We start from the raw sequence: 21,055 nt of genomic DNA, 5'->3' as shown, positions 1-21,055 counted from the left end.
CCACAGCGCTGCAACAACCAATCACCATCGGCCTTGACCACGCCCCCTGCCCATTGATTGACACCAGTCCCCTCTCAGGCACAGCTGTTTATTATGGGGGGGGGTCCCCGAGCCCCCCCCCCCGGGTTTGGGGGGTACCAATGGCACCATGGGGGGGGGTGGGGGCTATGGGGGGGCTATGGGGGGGCTATGGGGGGGGCTATGGGGGGGTCTCCCCCACGGCGGGGGGAGGCCCCCCCCACCCCCCCCAGTGCAGCAGCACCAGCAGGGCCACGAGGAGCCCCAGGGCCAGGCGCTGCGGGCGCAGAGGGAGCATGCGCGGGGGGGGGCCCGAGGGGGGGGGCGGGGGGGGCCGCAGCGGTTCCCGTGGCAACGGCCCCCCCCCCACTGCCCCCCACGTGGGATGGTCCAACCTGGGGGGGGAGGGGGTAAGGAGGCAGTGAGGGGGGGGGGGGGGGCTCACAAAGGGACCCCCCCCCCCCCCATGGCCCCGCCCTCACCTTGGCTCCGCCTCCATCATCGCGGGGGGGGCTCGGAAACGCTCCTGGACCTGGGGGGGGGGAGGAGTCAAAGGGGGAGGGGCCACATCAAGCCCCGCCCCCAACCCTCACAGGCCACGCCCCCCCTAGACACCCCCCCCCCTCACAGGCTGCCGGGCTCGGGCTCCGCCCCCATAGAGCGGGGGGGGGACGTCGTGGTCGGGATCATCTGTGGGGGGGAAAAGGGGAGTGAGGGGTGCGGGACCCTCCATAGAGCCCCATAGAGCCCTATAGGGCCCCATAGAGCCCCATAGAGCCCCATAGAGACCCCATAGAGCCCCATAGAGCCCCATAGAGCCCCCCCGGCCCCACTGACCGCTGCCCCCCAACCGGCACCGCCGGGTCTCGAACTCGTAGATCTTCTTCTCATAGAGCTTCCGAGTGGGGCCTGTGGGGAGGGGCCAGACCCACAGCGTGACCCACAGCGCCCCATAGAGACCCATAGAGACCCATAGAGACCCACAGCGCCCCATAGAGACCCATAGAGACCCATAGAGACCCACAGAGACCCATAGAGACCCATAGAAACCATAGAGACACACAAACAGCGCCCCATAGAGCCCCCTAGAGACCATAGAGACACACAAACAGCGCCCCATAGAGACCCATAGAGACCATAGAGACCCACAGAGACCCATAGAGACCTATAGGGCTACAGAGGGACCATAGAGACAGAGAGAGACCCACAGCGACTCACAGCGTGTCCCACAGCGCCCCATAGCGACCATAGAGCTCCGTATCAGCCCATAAAGCCCCATAGAGACACCACAGACACCCATAGAGACCCATAGCACGCCATAGTGCCCCATAGCGTGACCCACAACATGACCCACAGCCCCACATAGGCAATGAGAGACCCACACGGACCCATAACGACCCACAGAGACCCCATAGAGCCCCATAGAGACCCCATAGAGCCCCATAGAGACCCATAGAGACCCATAGAGACTCCACAGAGACCCCATAGAGACCCATAGAGACCCCATAGAGCCCCATAGAGACCCATAGAGCCCCATAGAGACTCCATAGAGACCCATAGAGACCCATAGAGACCCATAGAGACTCCATAGAGACCCATAGAGACCCCATAGAGCCCCATAGCACCCACCCTGCAGGGACCCATGGGGGATGCTCTTGAGCTTCTCCAGCAGCTCCTTGTCCGTCAGCCCCCGATAGTTCTGCATGGCTGGGGGGGTAACATAGGGGGGGGCACTTGGGGGTCAGGGGGGCAATGGGGGTCACGAATGGGGGGTAATGGGGGCAATGGGGGCAATGGGGGGCACGAATGGGGGGCACAGGAGGGCAATGGGGGGTAATGGGGTCAATGGGGGGCAATGGGGGGTAATGGGGTCAATGGGGGGCAATGGGGGGTAATGGGGTCAATGTGGGGCAATGGGGGCACTTGGGGTCCCATAGGAGCAATGGGGGGTGAGGGGGGGGGGGGGTCACCCATTGAGGGGGCGGGGACACAACGGGAGGGACCCTAAAGTTTGGGGGAGGGGCTGGAGGAGGGGTGGGGCCAGCGCGGTGTCACGTTGGGGTCACGCTGGGGTCACGGGGGGTGCAGGGGGGAGGGGGGGGGGATCCGAGGCCGGTACCTGTGTCCGCAGGGGCCGCGCGGGGCGATGACTCAGGGGGGCGTGGCCAATTGAGGGGGCGTGGCCAATGGAGGGGGCGTGGCCAATGGAGGGGGCGTGGTCACTGTGGCGTGGGGGCGGGGCCATGACGGGGGCGTGGTCAGCGCCGGGACACGCCCACATGGGGGGGGCAGCTTCAGCCTGAGCCCAGTGCGCTACAGCCCCCAAGAGAGCTCCAACCCCAGCCCGCAATGGGGCAGCCCCATAGATGTGGGGCAGACGTGGGGCCTGGATGCTGATGTCTGCCCCATAGACGTGGGGCAGCCCCATAGATGTGGGGCAGACGTGGGGCCTGGATGCTGATGTCTGCCCCATAGACGTGGGGCAGCCCCATAGATGTGGGGCTCAGACGCTGCTTTCCCCCCCCACCATAGATGTGGGGCAGCCCCATAGATGTGGGGCTCAGACGCTGGTTCCCCCCCTCCACCATAGATGTGGGGCAGCCCCATAGATGTGGGGCTCAGGGGCTGGTTCCCCCCCTCCACCATAGATGTGGGGCAGCTGTGGGGTGCGCACCTTGGGGTCCCCCCCATAGATGTGGGTCGCAAGGAGAAGGCGCTCACAGGCTGTTTCACCATTGTCTTTATTCCCTCTGTGGGGCCGAGGGGGGGGCTCAACCCCCACCCACCCCCAGCCCTGCCCCACACTTGGGGGGCAGCCGGGGGCCCCCAAAACGTCACAATCACGGCACAAGACAGACATGGGGGGGGAGGGAGGCACGGCCGGGGGAGGACGAAGGGGGGGGGTTTGGCAGGGCACGGCCGTGGGGCACAGTGGGGCTATGGGGCAGGGCTATGGGGTGGCGCTATAGGGCAGGGCTATAGGGCAGGGCTATAGGGCAGGGCTATGGGGCAGGCTCAGGCCCCACCCACGGCACGGCCACGCCCACCCCCGGTGGGTGCCGCACGTGGCGGCTCCTCGGCACAGCGCCCCCTGCAGGGGGGGAGGACCTGCAAGGAGGGAGATCAGAACAGCGCCCCCTGCTGGACGGGGGGACCCAGCCCCATACACCCCTATGGGCACCCCCAGCCCCACACACCCCTATGGGCACCCCCAGCCCCACACACCCCTATGGGCACCCACAGCCCCACACACCCCCTATGGGCACCCCCAGCCCCACACACCCCTATGGGCACCCCCCGCCCCAAACACCCCTATGGGCACCCCCAGCCCCACACACCCCTAGGGGCACCCCCAGCCCCATACACCCCTATGGGCACCCCCAGCCCCATACACCCCTATGGGCACCCCCAGCCCCATACACCCCTATGGGCACCCACAGCCCCACACACCCCTATGGGCACCCCCAGCCCCACACACCCCTATGGGCACCCCCAGCCCCACACACCCCTATGGGCACCCCCAGCCCCATACACCCCTATGGGCACCCCCAGCCCCACACACCCCTATGGGCACCCCCAGCCCCACACACCCCTATGGGCACCCACAGCCCCACACACCCCCTATGGGCACCCCCAGCCCCACACACCCCTATGGGCACCCCCAGCCCCATACACCCCTATGGGCACCCCCAGCCCCACACACCCCTATGGGCACCCCCAGCCCCATACACCCCTATGGGCACCCCCAGCCCCATACACCCCTATGGGCACCCCCAGCCCCATACACCCCTATGGGCACCCACAGCCCCACACACCCCTATGGGCACCCACAGCCCCACACACCCCCTATGGGCACCCCCCGCCCCACACACCCCTATGGGCACCCCCAGCCCCATACACCCCTATGGGCACCCCCAGCCCCATACACCCCTATGGGCACCCCCAGCCCCATACACCCCTATGGGCACCCCCAGCCCCATACACCCCTATGGGCACCCCCAGCCCCATACACCCCTATGGGCACCCACAGCCCCACACACCCCTATGGGCACCCACAGCCCCATACACCCCTATGGGCACCCACAGCCCCATACACCCCTATGGGCACCCCCAGCCCCACACACCCCCTATGGGCACCCACAGCCCCACACACCCCTATGGGCACCCCCAGCCCCATACACCCCTATGGGCACCCCCAGCCCCACACACCCCTATGGGCACCCCCAGCCCCATACACCCCTATGGGCACCCCCAGCCCCACACACCCCTATGGGCACCCCCAGCCCCATACACCCCTATGGACACCCCCAGCCCCATACACCCCTATGGGCACCCCCAGCCCCACACACCCCTATGGGCACCCCCAGCCCCACACACCCCTATGGGCACCCCCAGCCCCATACACCCCTATGGACACCCCCAGCCCCACACACCCCTATGGGCACCCCCAGCCCCATACACCCCTATGGGCACCCCCAGCCCCATACACCCCTATGGGCACCCACAGCCCCACACACCCCCTATGGGCACCCCCAGCCCCACACACCCCTATGGGCACCCCCAGCCCCATACACCCCCTATGGGCACCCACAGCCCCATACACCCCCTATGGGCACCCCCAGCCCCATACACCCCTATGGGCACCCACAGCCCCACACACCCCCTATGGGCACCCCCAGCCCCACACACCCCTATGGGCACCCCCAGCCCCATACACCCCTATGGGCACCCACAGCCCCACACACCCCCTATGGGCACCCCCAGCCCCACACACCCCTATGGGCACCCCCAGCCCCACAGCCGGCCCCATGGACACCCCCAGCCCCACAGCCGGCCCCATGGACACCCCCAGACTGACCCTGACCCCCCCCTCTTCCATGGGGCACCCCCCAACTACCTCCATATAACCCCATATCCCCCCAACGGGCACCCCAAAAGTAACCCTCACCCCCCATAGGGGTCCCCCAACCCCTCCCACTCCATGGGGTGCACCCAAAGGTCCCCAGTGCCCCCCAGCCCCCCCATAGGCCCCCCTCCCACTGCCTCTTTGCCCCACAACTGCCCCCCAAGTGCCATCCCCTGCCCCCCAACTGACCCCCAATGGGACAGCTCCCCCACCCCCCAAGTGTCCCCCCCATAACCACCCCCATCCCCCCCATCCCCCCCTGCCCCACTCACCCTACATCTGGTTGGCGAATGAGGTGGGGGCTCCTTGGCTGTACCCCCCCTCGGGGGGGCCGTACCCCCCTTGGCCATAGTCGGGCTGGTAGCCCCCCCCCGGCTGCCCATAGCCCCCCGTGGGCTGCCCGAACCCCCCCTCGGGCTGCCCGAGCCCCCCCTCGGGGGCAGGCGCCTTCTCGGGCACCCCTTGGGGGGGGGGCCTGGCCCCGAGGCCCCCCCAGCCGGTCTCCTTGAACACGAACCAGATGTTCCCTGTCCACAGCACCAGGTTGAGGAACCCGAAGACCTGAGGGGGGGGAGGGGAATGTGTGGGGCTGGGGGCAATGGGGGGGGGGAGGGGAATGTGTGGGGCTGGGGGCAATGGGGGGGGGAGGGGAATGTGTGGGGCTGGGGGCAATGGGGGGGGGAGGGGAATGTGTGGGGCTGGGGGCAATGGGGGGGGGAGGGGAATGTGTGGGGCTGGGGGCAATGGGGGGGGAGGGGAATGTGTGGGGCTGGGGGCAATGGGGGGGGGGAGGGGAATGTGTGGGGCTGGGGGCAATGGGGGGGGGAGGGGAATGTGTGGGGCTGGGGGCAATGGGGGGGGGAGGGGAATGTGTGGGGCTGGGGGCAATGGGGGGGGGAGGGGAATGTGTGGGGGTGGGGGCAATGGGGGGGGGGGGGGGAATGTGTGGGGCTGGGGGCAAGGGGGGGGGGAGGGGCATGTGGGGGGCTGGGGGCAATGGGGGGGGGAGGGGAATGTGTGGGGCTGGGGGCAATGGGGGGGGGAGGGGAATGTGTGGGGCTGGGGGCAATGGGGGGGGGAGGGGAATGTGTGGGGCTGGGGGCAATGGGGGGGGCTATGGGGCATGGGCGCTATGGGGCAGCAAGGGGGTATGGGGCACGGGGGGGCTCGAGGTGCTCCGGGCCACAAGGGGGCGATAGAACAGGGGCCCTGTACCTCCAACACACAAGGGGGCGCTATAGGGACGTGTTACTGCACCCAGGGGGCGCTATAACAGGGTCCCTATGACTCCAGCCCTACAATGGGGCGCTATGGGGCCAGCTCACACCCCCAGCCCCCAGGGGGCGCTATAACAAGGGCCGTGTACCTCCAGCACACAAGGGGGCGCTATGGGTCCGGCTCACCCCCCCCCCTCCCGCAGGGGGCGCTATGGGTCCAGCTCACCCCCCCCCCCCCCGCAGGGGGCGCTATGGGTCCGGCTCACCCCCCCCCCCCCAGGGGTCCCTATGGGTCCGGCTCACCCCCCCCCCCCTCCCGCAGGGGGCGCTATGGGTCCGGCTCACCCACCCCCCCCGCAGGGGGCGCTATGGGTCCGGCTCACCCCCCCCCTCCCGCAGGGGTCGCTATGGGTCCGGCTCACCCCCCCCCACCCCCAGGGGTCCCCCCCTCACCACGGAGGTGTTGAGGCCGGACATGCGCGGAGCCGCCAGCGGCCTGCAGGTGACGTCACTCCTGCGACAGGCGCTAACCTGCGCCAGGACCTGAGCCGGGTCCGTTGCTGCCTTCACACCTGCCAGAGCCGCTGCCCACGCGCACGACGCCACCAGCCACAGGAACGCCAGCGCCACCGTGACCCCCAGGTCCTAGGGGTCAGGGGGTCAGGGGGGGTCATGGGGCTTCCCCCATCAGAGCCCAACCCCCCCATCCCCCCCAAGCTCCGGAGCCCCCATCGAACCCCTGCCCACCCCCATGAGCCCCCATGTGTCCCCTATGGCCCCCTCAGTACCCCCTATACTGCTCACCACCATTGCCCCCCATTACCCCATATAACCTATTCCCCCATCTCCCCCTCACCCCATCACCCCCATCAACCCCTATAACTCTCACCCTCATCTCCCCCATCTCTCCCCATAACCCATTTGCCACCCTCACCTCCCATTATCCCCATCACCCCCTATAACCCTCACCCCATCTCCCCATCTCCCCCTATAACCCATTACCCCCATTACCCTCTATAACCCTCACCCCCCATCTCCCCCTATAACCCATTACCCCCATTACCCTCTATAACCCTCACCCCCCATCTCCCCCTATAACCCATTACCCCCATCCCCCCCATCCCCCCCCCTCACCAGGCGGGGCCCGCGCCCTCCCGCCGCGCACGCGCGCGCTGCCCCCACGTAGGCGCCCAGAGCAGCTCCCGCGCTCACGAAGGCGCCAACAGCAACAGCCACAAAGAACTGAGCGGAGGAGGAGAAGTCACCGACCAGGAACACGCGGGAAGGAGGAACCGCGCACGGGGGGGGGAGCAGGTAACAGCGGTGCAGCCTGCGGGGGGAGGGGTGAGAACAGCGTTACTGGGGGAACACCTGTACTGGGGGTGGGAACACCTGTACTGGGGGTGGGAACACCTGTACTGGGGGTGGGAACACCTGTACTGGGGGTGGGAACACCTGTACTGGGGAGGGGAACACCTGTACTGGGGAGGGGAACACCTGTACTGGGGGTGGGAACACCTGTACTGGGGGTGGGAACACCTGTACTGGGGAGGGGAACACCTGTACTGGGGATGGGGGGAGGGGAACACCTGTACTGGGGATGGGAACACCTGTACTGGGGAGGGGAACACCTGTACTGGGGATGGGAACACCTGTACTGGGGGTGGGAACACCTGTACTGGGGATGGGAACACCTGTACTGGGGGTGGGAACACCTGTACTGGGGATGGGAACACCTGTACTGGGGATGGGAACACCTGTACTGGGGAGGGGAACACCTGTACTGGGGATGGGAACACCTGTACTGGGGATGGGAACACCTGTACTGGGGAGGGGAACACCTGTACTGGGGGTGGGAACACCTGTACTGGGGATGGGAACACCTGTACTGGGGGTGGGAACACCTGTACTGGGGGTGGGAACACCTGTACTGGGGAGGGGAACACCTGTACTGGGGATGGGAACACCTGTACTGGGGATGGGAACACCTGTACTGGGGGTGGGGACACCTGTACTGGGGATGGGAACACCTCTACTGGGGATGGGAACACCTCTACTGGGGATGGGAACACTTGTACTGGGGATGGGAACACCTGTACTGGGGATGGGAACACCTGTACTGGGGAGGGGAACACCTGTACTGGGGATGGGAACACCTGTAGTGGGGATGGGAACACCTGTACTGGGGGTGGGAACACCTGTACTGGGGATGGGAACACCTGTACTGGGGGTGGGAACACCTGTACTGGGGAGGGGACACCTGTACTGGGGGTGGGAACACCTGTACTGGGGAGGGGAACACCTGTACTGGGGAGGGGAACACCTGTACTGGGGAGGGGAACACCTGTACTGGGGGTGGGAACACCTGTACTGGGGATGGGAACACCTGTACTGGGGGTGGGAACACCTGTACTGGGGGTGGGAACACCTGTACTGGGGATGGGAACACTTGTACTGGGGAGGGGAACACCTGTACTGGGGGTGGGAACACCTGTACTGGGGATGGGAACACCTGTAGTGGGGATGGGAACACCTGTACTGGGGATGGGAACACCTGTACTGGGGAAGGGAACACCTGTACTGGGGATGGGAACACCTGTACTGGGGAAGGGAACACCTGTACTGGGGGTGGGAACACCTGTACTGGGGATGGGAACACCTGTACTGGGGATGGGGGGAGGGGAACACCTGTACTGGGGGTGGGAACACCTGTACTGGGGATGGGAACACCTGTACTGGGGGTGGGAACACCTGTACTGGGGATGGGAACACCTGTACTGGGGATGGGAACACCTGTACTGGGGGTGGGAACACCTGTACTGGGGATGGGAACACCTGTACTGGGGAGGGGAACACCTGTACTGGGGAGGGGAACACCTGTACTGGGGATGGGAACACCTGTACTGGGGATGGGAACACCTGTACTGGGGAGGGGAACACCTGTACTGGGGATGGGAACACCTGTACTGGGGGTGGGAACACCTGTACTGGGGGTGGGAACACCTGTACTGGGGAGGGGAACACCTGTACTGGGGATGGGAACACCTGTACTGGGGATGGGAACACCTGTACTGGGGGTGGGAACACCTGTACTGGGGGTGGGAACCCCGTTATTGTGGGGGAGGGGCGAGATGGGGACCCCGTTATTGGGGGGTGGGAAATGGGGGGGAGGGGAACCTGTTATTGGGGATGGGGGAATAGGGGGAATGGGAACCCCGTTATTGGGGGACAGGATGAGGGGAGCTCCATTATTGGGGATGGGGGGCGGGTGGAGATGGGAACCCCCTTATTGGGGAGGGGGAGAGGATGGGGGGAGGGGGGAAGGGAACCCCGTTATTGGGGAAGGGGGGAGGGGGGATGAGAACCCCATTATTGGGGATGGGGGGACGGGAACCCCCTTATTGGGGAGGAGGAGATGGGGGTGAGGGGGGAATGGGGGTGATGAGAACCCCGTTATTGAGGATGGGAACCCTATTATTGGCTGTGAGGGGTATGGAGGGGATGGGCACCCCATTACTGTCTATGGGGCTCTATGGACACCCCATTACTGTCTATGGGGCTCTATGGACACCCCATTACTGTCTATGGGGCTCTATGTGTCCCCCCCCCCCGTACCGGAAGGGGTACCCGAAGGTGACGGTGATGTCAGGGGTGCTGCGGTTGGGGGGGGGGCACTCGATGCTCAGCTCCAGAGACCCCGAGTACCCCCCACACGTGGCGAAGGCAAAGATGGAGAACACCTGGGGGACAGCGAGACCCATAGGGACCCATAGGGACCCATAGGGACCCATAGAGACCCATAGAGCCCATAGGGACCCATAGAGACCCATAGGGACCCATAGGGACCCATAGGGACCCATAGGGACCCATAGAGCCCATAGGGACCCATAGAGACCCATAGGGACCCATAGAGCCCATAGGGACCCATAGAGACCCATAGGGACCCATAGAGACCCATAGGGACCCATAGGGACCCATAGAGCCCATAGGGACCCATAGGGACCCATAGAGCCCATAGAACGCTATGGACCCAGAGAGACCCACAGAAATCACAGATACCCATAACCCCCCCATATAACCCTGCTGTAACCCCATATAGACCCATAATGCCCCATAGAATGTCCCATATATCCCCCCATAGGGCCCCATAACCCCCCCCACGTAACCCCACTATCACCTCCCATAGAGCCCCATAACCCCCCTATAACCCTCCCAGAATCCATAGCGCCCCTTAACCCTCCCCCCCCCATAGCCCCATAACTCCCCCATAGAGCCCCATATAACCCCTGGGAACCCCACCGAGCCCCATAACCCCCCATAGATCCCTATAGAAACCCCCCAGTCCCCCCCTCGTGTCCCCGGGATAATCCCAGCTTAAGGCGGGTGGCCCAGATGGGGGGGAGTGGCCATAGGGGGATAGATGGGGCTATATGGGGCTATGGGGGGGGCATATGGGGCTAGGGGAGGGTGATGGAAGGGGCTATAGGGCTCTATGGAGGCAGTGTAAGGGGTCTATGCAGGGTCTATGGGATGCTCTATAAGGTCTATCTGGATATCTATAGGGCTCTATGGGGTTCTATGGGGTCTATGATGTGTTATATGGGGCTCTATGGGGTCTATGGGGCACTCACCCACTCCAGGACCTTGATGAAGCCCAGTGGCTCCTTCAGGACCCGGAACTGGCCCCGGGCCACGAACTGGGGGGGGGGGGGGAAGGGGGGGTCAGAGGGGGGGGGGGGGCACCCCCAAGTGTGACCCCCCAAGGACAATGGGGGGGGGCTGTGACCTCACACGTGATGCGATGCTGACGTCACAAACCGCCCCCCCCCCCATTGCTGCATCATCTCCCCCCCCCCCCATGCTGCGGTTCCCCCCCCCCAAGGGCAAACCCCCCTCCCCCCCTCCCTTCCTTCCCCCCCATTCAATCAGACCCCCCCCATTCATCCCCATTCAATTCACCCCCCCCAGACCCAAACCGAGGCTGCCCCCCCCCAAATCCGGGTGCCCCCATTCATTCCCCCCTCCCCCCATTCATTGGGGACCCCCACAAGGGGGGGTCGCGGGGACCCCGTTTTGGGGCCGGGGGGGTCCCTATGGGGGTCCCCGTGGGGGGGGGTCCGGGTTTGGGGGGGTCCCACCTGGTTCAGCATCTCCATCCTGCGGGCTCGGGGCGACGCAGAGCGGCGGGGGGGGGAGCGGCGAGGGATGGAACAGCCAAGGAGAGGGGAGGGGGGGGGAGAGCAGGAGGGAACAGCGGCGCCTGCGCGGTGGGGGGGGGGGGGGACTGAGGAGGAACAGCCGAGGGGGAGGGAGGGGTAAGAGGAGGGAAGAGCCGCGGGCGAACTGCGCATGTGCGGGGCTGGGAGGGCGGAAGTGACGTCTGAAGGCGGCGGCGCCATCTTGAGAGAGGGAAAAATGGGAGAAATTTGGGGAAATTGGGACAAAATGGGAGAAAATTGGGGAAAAAATGCGGGAAAAATGAGGAGAAAATGGGAGAAATTTCGGGGAAATGGGGAAAAATGAGAGAAAGTTTGGAAAAATTGAAGAAAATGAAAGAAACAGGAAAATGGGGGAAAAAATGGGAGAAGTTTTGGGGAAATGGGAGAAAATCTGGAGACTTTTAAGGAAATGGGGAAAAATTGGGAGAAAATGGGAAAAAATCAGGAAAAAATGGGAGAAATCTGGGGAAAATTGGAAAAAATAGAAAATTTGGAAAAATTGAAGAAAATGGTGAAAATTTGCAATATTTGAGAGGGAATGGAAGAAATTTGGAAAAATGGGGGAAAATACGGGAAAATTGGGGTAAATTCAGGGGAAATGGGGCCCAGAGGCTTCTGTGGGTCAGGGGGGTCCCCATCCCCCCATAGAGCTCAATGAATGGGGTTCCCAGCCCCACATCGGCCCCATTGATGCCCATTGAACCCTCGGGGGCGGGGCCTGGTGCGCTGACCCCTCCCTCCCTTTTCCAGCCAATCAGAGCGCAGCACTCGCTCCGCCTCCCTTTGAAGCCGCTGACGTCACTGAGGCCCCGCCCCCCTCCCCGCCCCGCGCGATGATTGGACGCCGCTGCTCTCCCGCCTTCTTCTGATTGGTCCCTCCGTGTTCTCCCTTCCCGCCCCCGATGACGTCATTCATCCCCTCTCTCATTGGAGGACGCTCTGCCAAGCCCCTCCCCCTCCCTTCTGATTGGCTCTGGTGATTGCAGGACGGGGGCGGGGCTTATGGGACCTTGAAGGACCCCATAGGTGTTCATGTGACACTGGAGGACCCCATAGGCTCTCATGTGACACTGGAGGACCCCATAGGAGGTCATGTGACACTGGAGGACCCCATAGGCTCTCATGTGACGCTGGAGGACCCCATAGGAGGTCATGTGACACTGGAGGACCCCATAGGCGCTCATTGGACACTGGAGGACCCCATTGGGCTGCCCCATAGGCTCTCATGTGACGCTGGAGGACCCCATAGGCGCTCATGTGACACCAGAGGACCCCATAGGCGCTGCCGCAGAGGCTCATGGGACACTGGAGGACCCCCATAGGTGGTTATGGGACACCGGAGGACCCCACAGGCGCTGCCGCAGAGGCTCATGGGACGCTGGAGGACTGAGCTGTTTATTGGTGGCCTATGCGGGCGCCACAGAGGAGTTGGACACTGAGGACACCTCCGTGCGCGACGTGGACACCTCAGATCCATCATCCACCTTCCTGCCAAACAGCTGCAGGATGCAGTTCCGGAACTGGGGACGGCAGCGACGGAGACACCATAGAGACATAGAGACAGAGAGACATAGAGACATAGAGACAGAGAGACAGAGAGACATAGAGACACAGACATAGAGACATAGAGACACAGACACAGAGACATGGAGACACAGAGCTCAGCACCAGCAGCTCCATCATCTCCTAACCCCATCCCCACCTCCATCTATTACCCCCATCTCCACCATCCCTACTTCCATCTCCATCTCTCTCCCATCTCCATCACTTCCATCTCCTCCCCCATCTCCATCATCTCCATTTCCATCATCTTCATCATCTCCTAACCCCATCTCCATCATCTCCACCATCTCCATCTCCATGTCCCATCTCCATCACCCCCATCTCCATCATCTCCATCACTTTCACCTCCCATTTTCATCACCTCCATCATCTCCTGACCCCATCTCCACCATCCCCATGTCCCATCTCCACCATCCCCATGTCCCATCTCCCCCATCCCCATGTCCCATCTCCACCATCCCCATGTCCCATCTCCATCTCTGTGTCTCCATCACCCCCATTTTCTATCCCCATCTCCATCACCTCCATCACCTCCATCACCCCCATCCCCCCCCTCACCTGTCTGTTCATGAACACATAGATGATGGGGTTGTAGATGGTGGCGCTCTTGGCGAAGTAAGCGGGCAGGGCAGCGGCCAGCGGGTGGAAGGCGTAACCAGGGTTAGCGGCCGCGAAGCAGGCGAAGATGGTGTATGGGCCCCAGCAGAAGCAATAGGCCACGATCATCACAACCACCATCCGCGACACCTCCCGCTCGGCCTTTTGCGTCGACTCCGACTCCTTCTGCTGCGCGGCCACCTGGGGGGCAGCGAGATGGGGGCCATGGGGCTGGGGGTGTCTATGGGGGGCTATGGGGGTGTCTGTGGGGGCTGGGGGTGTCTATGGGGGGCTATGGGTGTCTATGGGGCGATGGGGGTGTCTGTGGGGCTATGGGTGTCTGTGGGGCTATGGGTGTCTGTGGGGCCATGGGGCTGTCTGTGGGGCGATGGGGGTGTCTGTGGGGCGATGGGGGTGTCTATGGGGGCTGGGGGTGTCTATGGGGGCTGGGGGTGTCTATGGGGGCCATGGGGGCGTCTGTGGGGCGATGGGTGTCTATGGGGGGCTATGGGTGTCTGTGGGGCGATGGGTGTCTGTGGGGCGATGGGGGTGTCTATGGGGGCTGTGGGTGTCTATGGGGCGATGGGGCTGTCTGTGGGGCGATGGGGGTGTCTGTGGGGCCATGGGGGTGTCTGTGGGGCCATGGGGGTGTCTGTGGGGCCATGGGTGTCTATGGGGCGATGGGTGTCTATGGGGGCTGTGGGTGTCTATGGGGCGATGGGGCTGTCTGTGGGGCCATGGGTGTCTAGGGGGCGATGGGGCTGTCTGTGGGGCCATGGGGGTGTCTGTGGGGCGATGGGGGTGTCTGTGGGGCCATGGGGGTGTCTATGGGGCTATGGGTGTCTATGGGGCGATGGGGGTGTCTGTGGGGCGATGGGTGTCTGTGGGGGGCTATGGGTGTCTGTGGGGCCATGGGGGTGTCTGTGGGGCTATGGGTGTCTATGGGGCGATGGGGGTGTCTGTGGGGCGATGGGGGTGTCTGTGGGGGGCTATGGGTGTCTATGGGGCGATGGGGGTGTCTGTGGGGCCATGGGGGTGTCTATGGGGCGCTATGGATCTCTAGGGGGCGCTGTGAGTGTCTATGGTGACTAAGGTTCTCCATGTCTCTATGGTCTGGATGTCTCTCTACGGGACACTATCGATCTCTATGGTAACTGGCTCTCTGTGTCTCCATGTGTCTCTGTTCTCTATGGGTCGCTGTGGGGCACATGGCGGGGATGGATGGGCACACTATGGGGTGCTATGGGTCTCTATGGGTCTGTATGGGTGCCATGGGTCTCTATGGGGCGCTGTGGGTCTCTATGGATCTCTATGGGTCCCTATGTGTCTCTATGGGTCTCTATGTGTCTCTATGGGTCTCTATGGGTCCCTATGTGTCTCTATGGGTCTCTATGTGTCTCTATGTGTCTCTATGTGTCTCTATGTGTCTCTATGGTCTCTATGTGTCTCTATGTGTCTCTATGTGTCTCTATGGGTCCCTATGTGTCTCTATGTGTCTCTATGTGTCTCTATGTGTCTCTATGTGTCTCTATGGTCTCTATGTGTCTCTATGTGTCTCTATGGTCTCTATGTGTCTCTATGTGTCTCTATGTGTCTCTATGTGTCTCTATGTGTCTCTATGTGTCTCTATGTGTCTCTATGGTCTCTATGTGTCTCTATGTGTCTCTATGTGTCTCTATGTGTCTCTATGTGTCTCTATGTGTCTCTATGTGTCTCTATGATCTCTATGTGTCTCTATGGGTCACTCACAGCGCGGATCGCCAGCCACACTTGCAGGTAGCAGAGGATGATGATGGACAGGGGCAGGAAGCAGCAGGTCACCATCAGCACCACCATGTACGACTGTACCCCTGGGTCTGAGCTGCCGCTGAACACGTCAGGGCCACACGAGGTCTTCAGCCCATGGGGCCAGTACCTGCAGGGGTGGCCAAGAGATGTGGGTCACTGTGGGTCACTGTGGGTCACGCTGTGGGTCACTATGGGTCTCTATGGGGTCTCTATGCGTCTCTCTCTATGGGGTCTTTATGGATCTCTATAGGTCTCTATAGGGTCTCTATGGATCCCTATGGGTCCCTATGGGGTCTCTATGGGTCTCTATGGGTCTCTATGGATCCCTATGGGTCCCTATGGGGTCTCTATGGGTCTCTATGGGTCTCTATGGATCCCTATGGGGTCTCTATGGGTCTCTATGGGTCTCTATGGGTCTCTATGGATCCCTATGGATCTCTATGGATCCCTATGGGTCCCTATGGGGTCTCTATGGGTCTCTATGGGTCTCTATGGGTCTCTATGGTTTCTATGGGTCCCTATGGGTCCATGTGGGTCTCTATGGGTCTCTATGCGTCTCTCTCTATGGGGTCTTTATGGATCTCTATAGGTCTCTATAGGGTCTCTATGGATCCCTATGGATCCCTATGGATCCCTATGGGGTCCCTATGGATCCCTATGGATCCCTATGGGGTCTCTATGGATCCCTATGGATCCCTATGGGGTCCCTATGGGTCCCTATGGGTCCCTATGGGTCTCTATGGATCCCTATGGGTCTCTATGGGTCTCTATGGGGTCTCTATGGGTCTCTATGGGTCTCTATGGATCCCTATGGGTCCCTATGGGGTCTCTATGGGTCTCTATGGGTCCCTATGGGTCCCTATGGATCCCTATGGGTCTCTATGGATCCCTATGGGCCCCACCTGCTCCAGCCGAAGATAGGTGGCGCTGTCCACGCGCAGCTCCAGACCCACGAGAAGACGATTCCAGCAACTGCCAATTTCCCATCGAACTTGATGTTCCCGAAGGGTTTGCAGACCACGAACCAACGTTCCCAGGAGATGATGGCCAAGGACCAGAGCGCGGTGATGCCTGCGGAGCAGACCCACGGGGGGGGGCTCTGAGCCATGGGGCTGACCCATAGCCTGCCCCATAGCACTGACCCACAGCTCTGACCCATAGCACTGACCCATAGCACTGACCCACAGCTCTGACCCATAGCACTGCCCCACAGCACTGACCCACAGCTCTGACCCATAGCACTGACCCATAGCACTGACCCACAGCTCTGACCCATGGGGCTGACCCATAGCACTGACCCATGGATCTGACCCATAGCACTGACCCATGGCTCTGCCCCATGGTTCTGCCCCACATCTCCCATAACCCCCATGGCTCCCATGACCCCCATGGTCCAGTCCCACAGCTTAGCCCCACAGCTCCCATCACCCCCATCCCTGCCCCATTGCTCAGCCCCACATCTCCCATCACTCACATGGCTCAGCCCCATGGCTCCCATGACCCCCATTCCTGCCCCACAGCTTAGCCCCACATCTGCCATCACCCCCATGGCTCCCACCCCCCCATGGCTCCCACCCCCCCATGGCTCAGCCCCACAGCTCCCATGACCCCCATCCCTGCCCCACAGCTCAGCCCCACATCTCCCATCCCTGCCCCACAGCTCAGCCCCACATCTCCCATCCCTGCCCCATAGCTCAGCCCCACATCTCCCATCCCTGCCCCATTGCTCAGCCCCACATCTCCCATCCCTGCCCCACATCCCCCCCCCCCCCCTCACCGCAGGCGCTGACAGTGTATCCCTCAATGACACAGAGCGGATGCCCCAGCACGAAGTAGCCGAAGATCTGGTTGACGACACTGATGGTGCTGGCGATCAGGGTCTCCCCCAGGTCAGCCAGCGCCAGGTTCACCAGGATCCAGTTGAGCGGATGCCGAAGCTTCTTGAAGCGCCAGGTGGCCGCGAGCACCAGCCCATTGGTGAACACTGAAGCCGCCACCACGAAGATCATCCAGAGGGAGGTCAGGTTGTACACCCAGCGAGGGGCTATGTGGTAGTTGGGGCCGTCGAAGGGGCCTGGGCAGAGGGACACGGACATAGAGACACATAGAGAGAGACACATAGAGACACATAGAGACCATAGAGACACATAGAGACCATAGGGACACATAGAGACACATAGAGACCATAGAGACACATAGAGACACATAGAGACACATAGAGACACATAGAGACACATAGAGACACATAGAGACCATAGAGACACATAGAGACCATAGAGACACATAGAGACACATAGAGACCATAGAGACACATAGAGACACATAGAGACACATAGAGACCATAGAGACACATAGAGACCATAGAGACCCATAGAGACACATAGAGACCATAGAGACACATAGAGACCATAGGGACACATAGAGACACATAGAGACCATAGAGACACATAGAGACACATAGAGACACATAGAGAGACATAGAGACACATAGAGACACATAGAGACCATAGAGACACATAGAGACCATAGAGACACATAGAGACACATAGAGACCATAGAGACACATAGAGACACATAGAGACACATAGAGACCATAGAGACCATAGAGACACATAGAGACACATAGAGACACATAGAGACACATAGAGACCATAGAGACACATAGAGACACATAGAGACACATAGAGACCATAGAGACACATAGAGACACATAGAGACCATAGAGACACATAGAGACACATAGAGACCATAGAGACACATAGAGACACATAGAGACCATAGAGACACATAGAGACACATAGAGACCATAGAGACACATAGAGACACACACAGACACATAGAGAGACTCATAGATGCACACAGGACCCATAGACAGACCCATAGATGAACACAGGGACCCACACAGTGACACATAGATACACAGTGACCCATAGACACACACAGTGACCCACATATTGACCCACAGACACACACAGTGACCCACAGATACACACAGGGACCCATAGATGTACACACATTGCCCCATAGACACATATTAACCCACACATTCAGCTCTCTCACTGCCCCATAGACACAGCCCCACACATTGCCCCATAGACAGCCCCACACATTGCCCCATAGACACAGCCCCACACACTGCCCCATAGACACCACCCCACACACTGCCCCATAGCGCTGCCCCCCCCGGGCCCCACCGCGGGTGTTGTTGCTGTTGGTGTAGGTGAAGACACTGTCCCGCGTGGTCTCCTCATCCTCATGCCGCCGTCGCGCTGCCATCACCGCCGGCCACGCGGCCGCCATGGGGCCGATGTGGGGCTGCTGGGGGTCAGCGGCTCCGCGCCACAGGCTCAGTGTGGGGCAGTGGTGTGGATGTGGGGCACAGTCCGCTATGGGTCACAGTCTGCTGTGGGTCTCAGTCCGCTATGGGTCTCAATCCACTATGGGTCTCAATCCTCTATAGGTCGCAGTCCGCTATGGGTCTCAGTCGGCTATGGGTCTCAATCCGCTATGAGTCTCAGTCCGCTATGGGTCTCAGTCCGCTATGGGTCTCAATCCGCTATGGGTCTCAGTCCGCTATGGGTCTCAATCCGCTATGGGTCTCAGTCCGCTATGGGTCTCAATCCGCTATGGGTCTCAGTCCGCTATGGGTCTCAGTCCGCTATGGGTCTCAATCCGCTATGGGTCTCAGTCCGCTATGGGTCTCAGTCTGCTATGGGTCTCAGTCCGCTATGGGTCTCAATCCGCTATGGGTCTCAGTCCGCTATGGGTCTCAGTCCGCTATGGGTCGCAGTCCGCTATGGGTCTCAATCCGCTATGGGTCTCAGTCCGCTATGGGTCTCAGTCCGCCGTGGGTCGCCGAGCCGCTGTGGGTCACGGTGCCAGCCCCTCTTATAGCCACCCCCCGGATTACCCCCCCGCCCCCCAAGCGCTGAGCCCCCGAATTGGGCCATGTGGGGCAGAGCCCCCCCCGCCCGCCCCGGCCTCACCCCGCTTTGCGCTGATGGGATTGAGTTAATCCCGGCCCCCGTCGACCCCCCCGGACCCACACTTGGGGGGCAGAGCGGCAGCAGCAGCGCCCCCGACCCACAGCGCAGGGGGTGAGGTGCGTCCTGCCCCATAGCGGGTGCTGCGACCCCGTGCCCAGAACCAGGGTCTGTGACCCCCCTGCCCCATAGCGGGTACTGGGGCCCTCCTGACCCACATATGGGGGTAATGAACTCCCCTGCCCCATAGCGGGTACTGGGGCCCTCCTGACCCACATATGGGGGGTTATGACCCCCCTGCCCCATAGCGGGTACCGGGGCCCTCCTGACCCACATATGGGGGGTGATGAACTCCCCTGCCCCATAGCAGGTACTGGGGCCCTCCTGACCCACATATGGGGGGTTATGACCCCCCTGCCCCATAGCGGGTACTGGGGCCCTCCTGACCCACATATGGGGGGTTATGACCCCCCTGCCCCATAGCGGGTACTGGGGCCCTCCTGACCCACATATGGGGGGTTATGACCCCCCTGCCCCATAGCGGGTACCGGGGCCCTCTGGACCCACATATGGGGGGTTATGACCCCCCTGCCCCATAGTGGGTACCGGGGCCCTCCGGACCCACATATGGGGGGTTATGACCCCCCTGCCCCATAGCAGGTACTGGGGCCCTCCTGACCCACATATGGGGGTTGATGAACTCCCCCTGCCCCATAGTGAGTGCTGGACCAGCCCTGCCCTAGAGCAGTGCCCTTTGACCCTCCTCTGCCCCATAGCCGTGCCCTATGCCCCCCCCGCCCCATAAGGAGCTGCCAGCCCCATAGCTGGGCTCTGAGGTCCCTCTCACCCCATAGGCAGCTCCCGGCCGCCCCCACCCCACATCTGTGCCCCCCCCGCCCCACAGCGAGTTCCGGCCCCCCCCCCCCCCCGGCTCGGGGCCAAGTGGGGCGCGGGGCCCCCCCCCCGGCCCTAAAATAGCCCCGACCCTAATGAGCAAATGGGGATTAATGGGGGGGGAGGGGGCCCCAAAACCCGCCCCTAATCCCCCCCCCTAAGCCGGATTGTCCGGTCGCTCCAGGGGAGCCCCATGGGGGGGATGTGGTGCCGTGGGGCGCAATGTGGGGCGCTATGGGGCTGCTATGGGGCTGCTGTGGGGCTGCTATGGGGCTGCTATGGGGCTGCGATGGGGCTGCGATGGGGCTGCTGTGGGGCTGCTGTGGGGCTGCTGTGGGGCAGTTCTAGGGTGCTATGGGGCTGCTGTGGGGCTGCTATGGGGCTGCTATGGGGCTGCGATGGGGCTGCTGTGGGGCTGCTGTGGGGCAGTTCTAGGGTGCTATGGGGCTGCTGTGGGGCTGCTATGGGGCTGCTGTGGGGCTGCTGTGGGGCTGCTATGGGGCTGCTGTGGGGCTGCTGTGGGGCTGCTATGGGGCTGCTGTGGGGCAGTTCTAGGCTGCTGTGGGGCTGCTATGGGGCTGCTGTGGGGCTGCTATGGGGCTGCTGTGGGGCTGCTGTGGGGCAGTTCTAGGCTGCCATGGGGCTGCTATGGGTCTCCTGTGGGGCATCGCAGGCTGCACAGAGCCACCGCCAACTGCCATGGGGACGCCCTCAGGACGCAGTGGGTCGCTATGGGGCTGCTGTGAGTCACTGTGGGGCACTTGTGGGGCGGTGTGGGGCACTATGGGTCTCTGGGGCTCTATGGGTCTCTGTGGGTCTCTATGGGGCTCTATGGGTCTCTGGGGCTCTATGGGTCTCTGGGTCTCTAGG

The 21,055-nt window shown here is 62.4% G+C and overlaps 3 protein-coding genes across 3 annotated transcripts; all 3 read right to left on the bottom strand.

The window, feature by feature from the left end:
- Positions 1 to 199: 199 nt before the first annotated feature.
- EMD (emerin) lies at positions 200 to 2,178 on the bottom strand. The gene is made up of 6 exons (XM_034071884.1): positions 2,138 to 2,178; positions 1,648 to 1,725; positions 856 to 927; positions 647 to 708; positions 501 to 550; positions 200 to 413 (listed from the first exon to the last, which is right to left on the bottom strand). The coding sequence occupies exons 2-6, from the start codon at positions 1,721 to 1,723 to the stop codon at positions 200 to 202; spliced, it is 474 nt and encodes a 157-aa protein (XP_033927775.1). The 5' UTR covers positions 1,724 to 1,725; positions 2,138 to 2,178.
- Positions 2,179 to 3,011: 833 nt separating this feature from the next.
- Positions 3,012 to 11,324, bottom strand: LOC117437409 (synaptophysin-like). The gene is made up of 7 exons (XM_034071749.1): positions 11,280 to 11,324; positions 10,773 to 10,838; positions 9,757 to 9,881; positions 7,276 to 7,471; positions 6,595 to 6,786; positions 5,197 to 5,485; positions 3,012 to 3,126 (listed from the first exon to the last, which is right to left on the bottom strand). Exons 1-6 carry the CDS (start codon positions 11,295 to 11,297, stop codon positions 5,198 to 5,200), a joined length of 885 nt encoding a protein of 294 aa, XP_033927640.1. The 5' UTR covers positions 11,298 to 11,324; the 3' UTR covers positions 3,012 to 3,126; position 5,197.
- A 1,441-nt stretch (positions 11,325 to 12,765) lies between these two features.
- LOC117437402 (red-sensitive opsin) lies at positions 12,766 to 18,608 on the bottom strand. Its single transcript, XM_034071738.1, has 6 exons — positions 18,503 to 18,608; positions 17,086 to 17,382; positions 16,211 to 16,379; positions 15,270 to 15,435; positions 13,482 to 13,721; positions 12,766 to 12,880 (listed from the first exon to the last, which is right to left on the bottom strand). Exons 1-6 carry the CDS (start codon positions 18,606 to 18,608, stop codon positions 12,767 to 12,769), a joined length of 1,092 nt encoding a protein of 363 aa, XP_033927629.1. The 3' UTR covers position 12,766.
- Positions 18,609 to 21,055: the final 2,447 nt, after the last annotated feature.

Source organism: Melopsittacus undulatus, chromosome 22 (assembly GCF_012275295.1).
Source record: "Melopsittacus undulatus isolate bMelUnd1 chromosome 22, bMelUnd1.mat.Z, whole genome shotgun sequence".
NCBI classification, from domain to species: domain Eukaryota; kingdom Metazoa; phylum Chordata; class Aves; order Psittaciformes; family Psittaculidae; genus Melopsittacus; species Melopsittacus undulatus.
Note: the sequence above shows the minus strand (reverse complement) of the source record. Positions and strands in the feature narration are given on the sequence as shown.

Excerpts from the sequence above, each read along its gene's own strand:
- EMD (XM_034071884.1), bottom strand. The coding sequence starts at position 1,723 with ATGCAGAACTATCGGGGGCTGACGGACAAGGAGCTGCTGGAGAAGCTC. Across the intron at positions 928-1,647 it reads CCCCCATGGGTCCCTGCAGG|GCCCCACTCGGAAGCTCTAT; the intron begins GTGGGTGCTATG and ends CCCTCCCCACAG. Across the intron at positions 414-500 it reads ATGATGGAGGCGGAGCCAAG|GTTGGACCATCCCACGTGGG; the intron begins GTGAGGGCGGGG and ends CTCCCCCCCCAG.
- LOC117437409 (XM_034071749.1), bottom strand. Across the intron at positions 7,472-9,756 it reads ACCTTCGGGTACCCCTTCCG|GCTGCACCGCTGTTACCTGC; the intron begins GTACGGGGGGGG and ends CTCCCCCCGCAG. Across the intron at positions 6,787-7,275 it reads GAGGGCGCGGGCCCCGCCTG|GACCTGGGGGTCACGGTGGC; the intron begins GTGAGGGGGGGG and ends CCTGACCCCTAG.
- LOC117437402 (XM_034071738.1), bottom strand. The coding sequence starts at position 18,608 with ATGGCGGCCGCGTGGCCGGCGGTGATGGCAGCGCGACGGCGGCATGAG. Across the intron at positions 17,383-18,502 it reads CAACAGCAACAACACCCGCG|GCCCCTTCGACGGCCCCAAC; the intron begins GTGGGGCCCGGG and ends CCCTCTGCCCAG. Across the intron at positions 12,881-13,481 it reads ATGTGTTCATGAACAGACAG|TTCCGGAACTGCATCCTGCA; the intron begins GTGAGGGGGGGG and ends TGCCGTCCCCAG.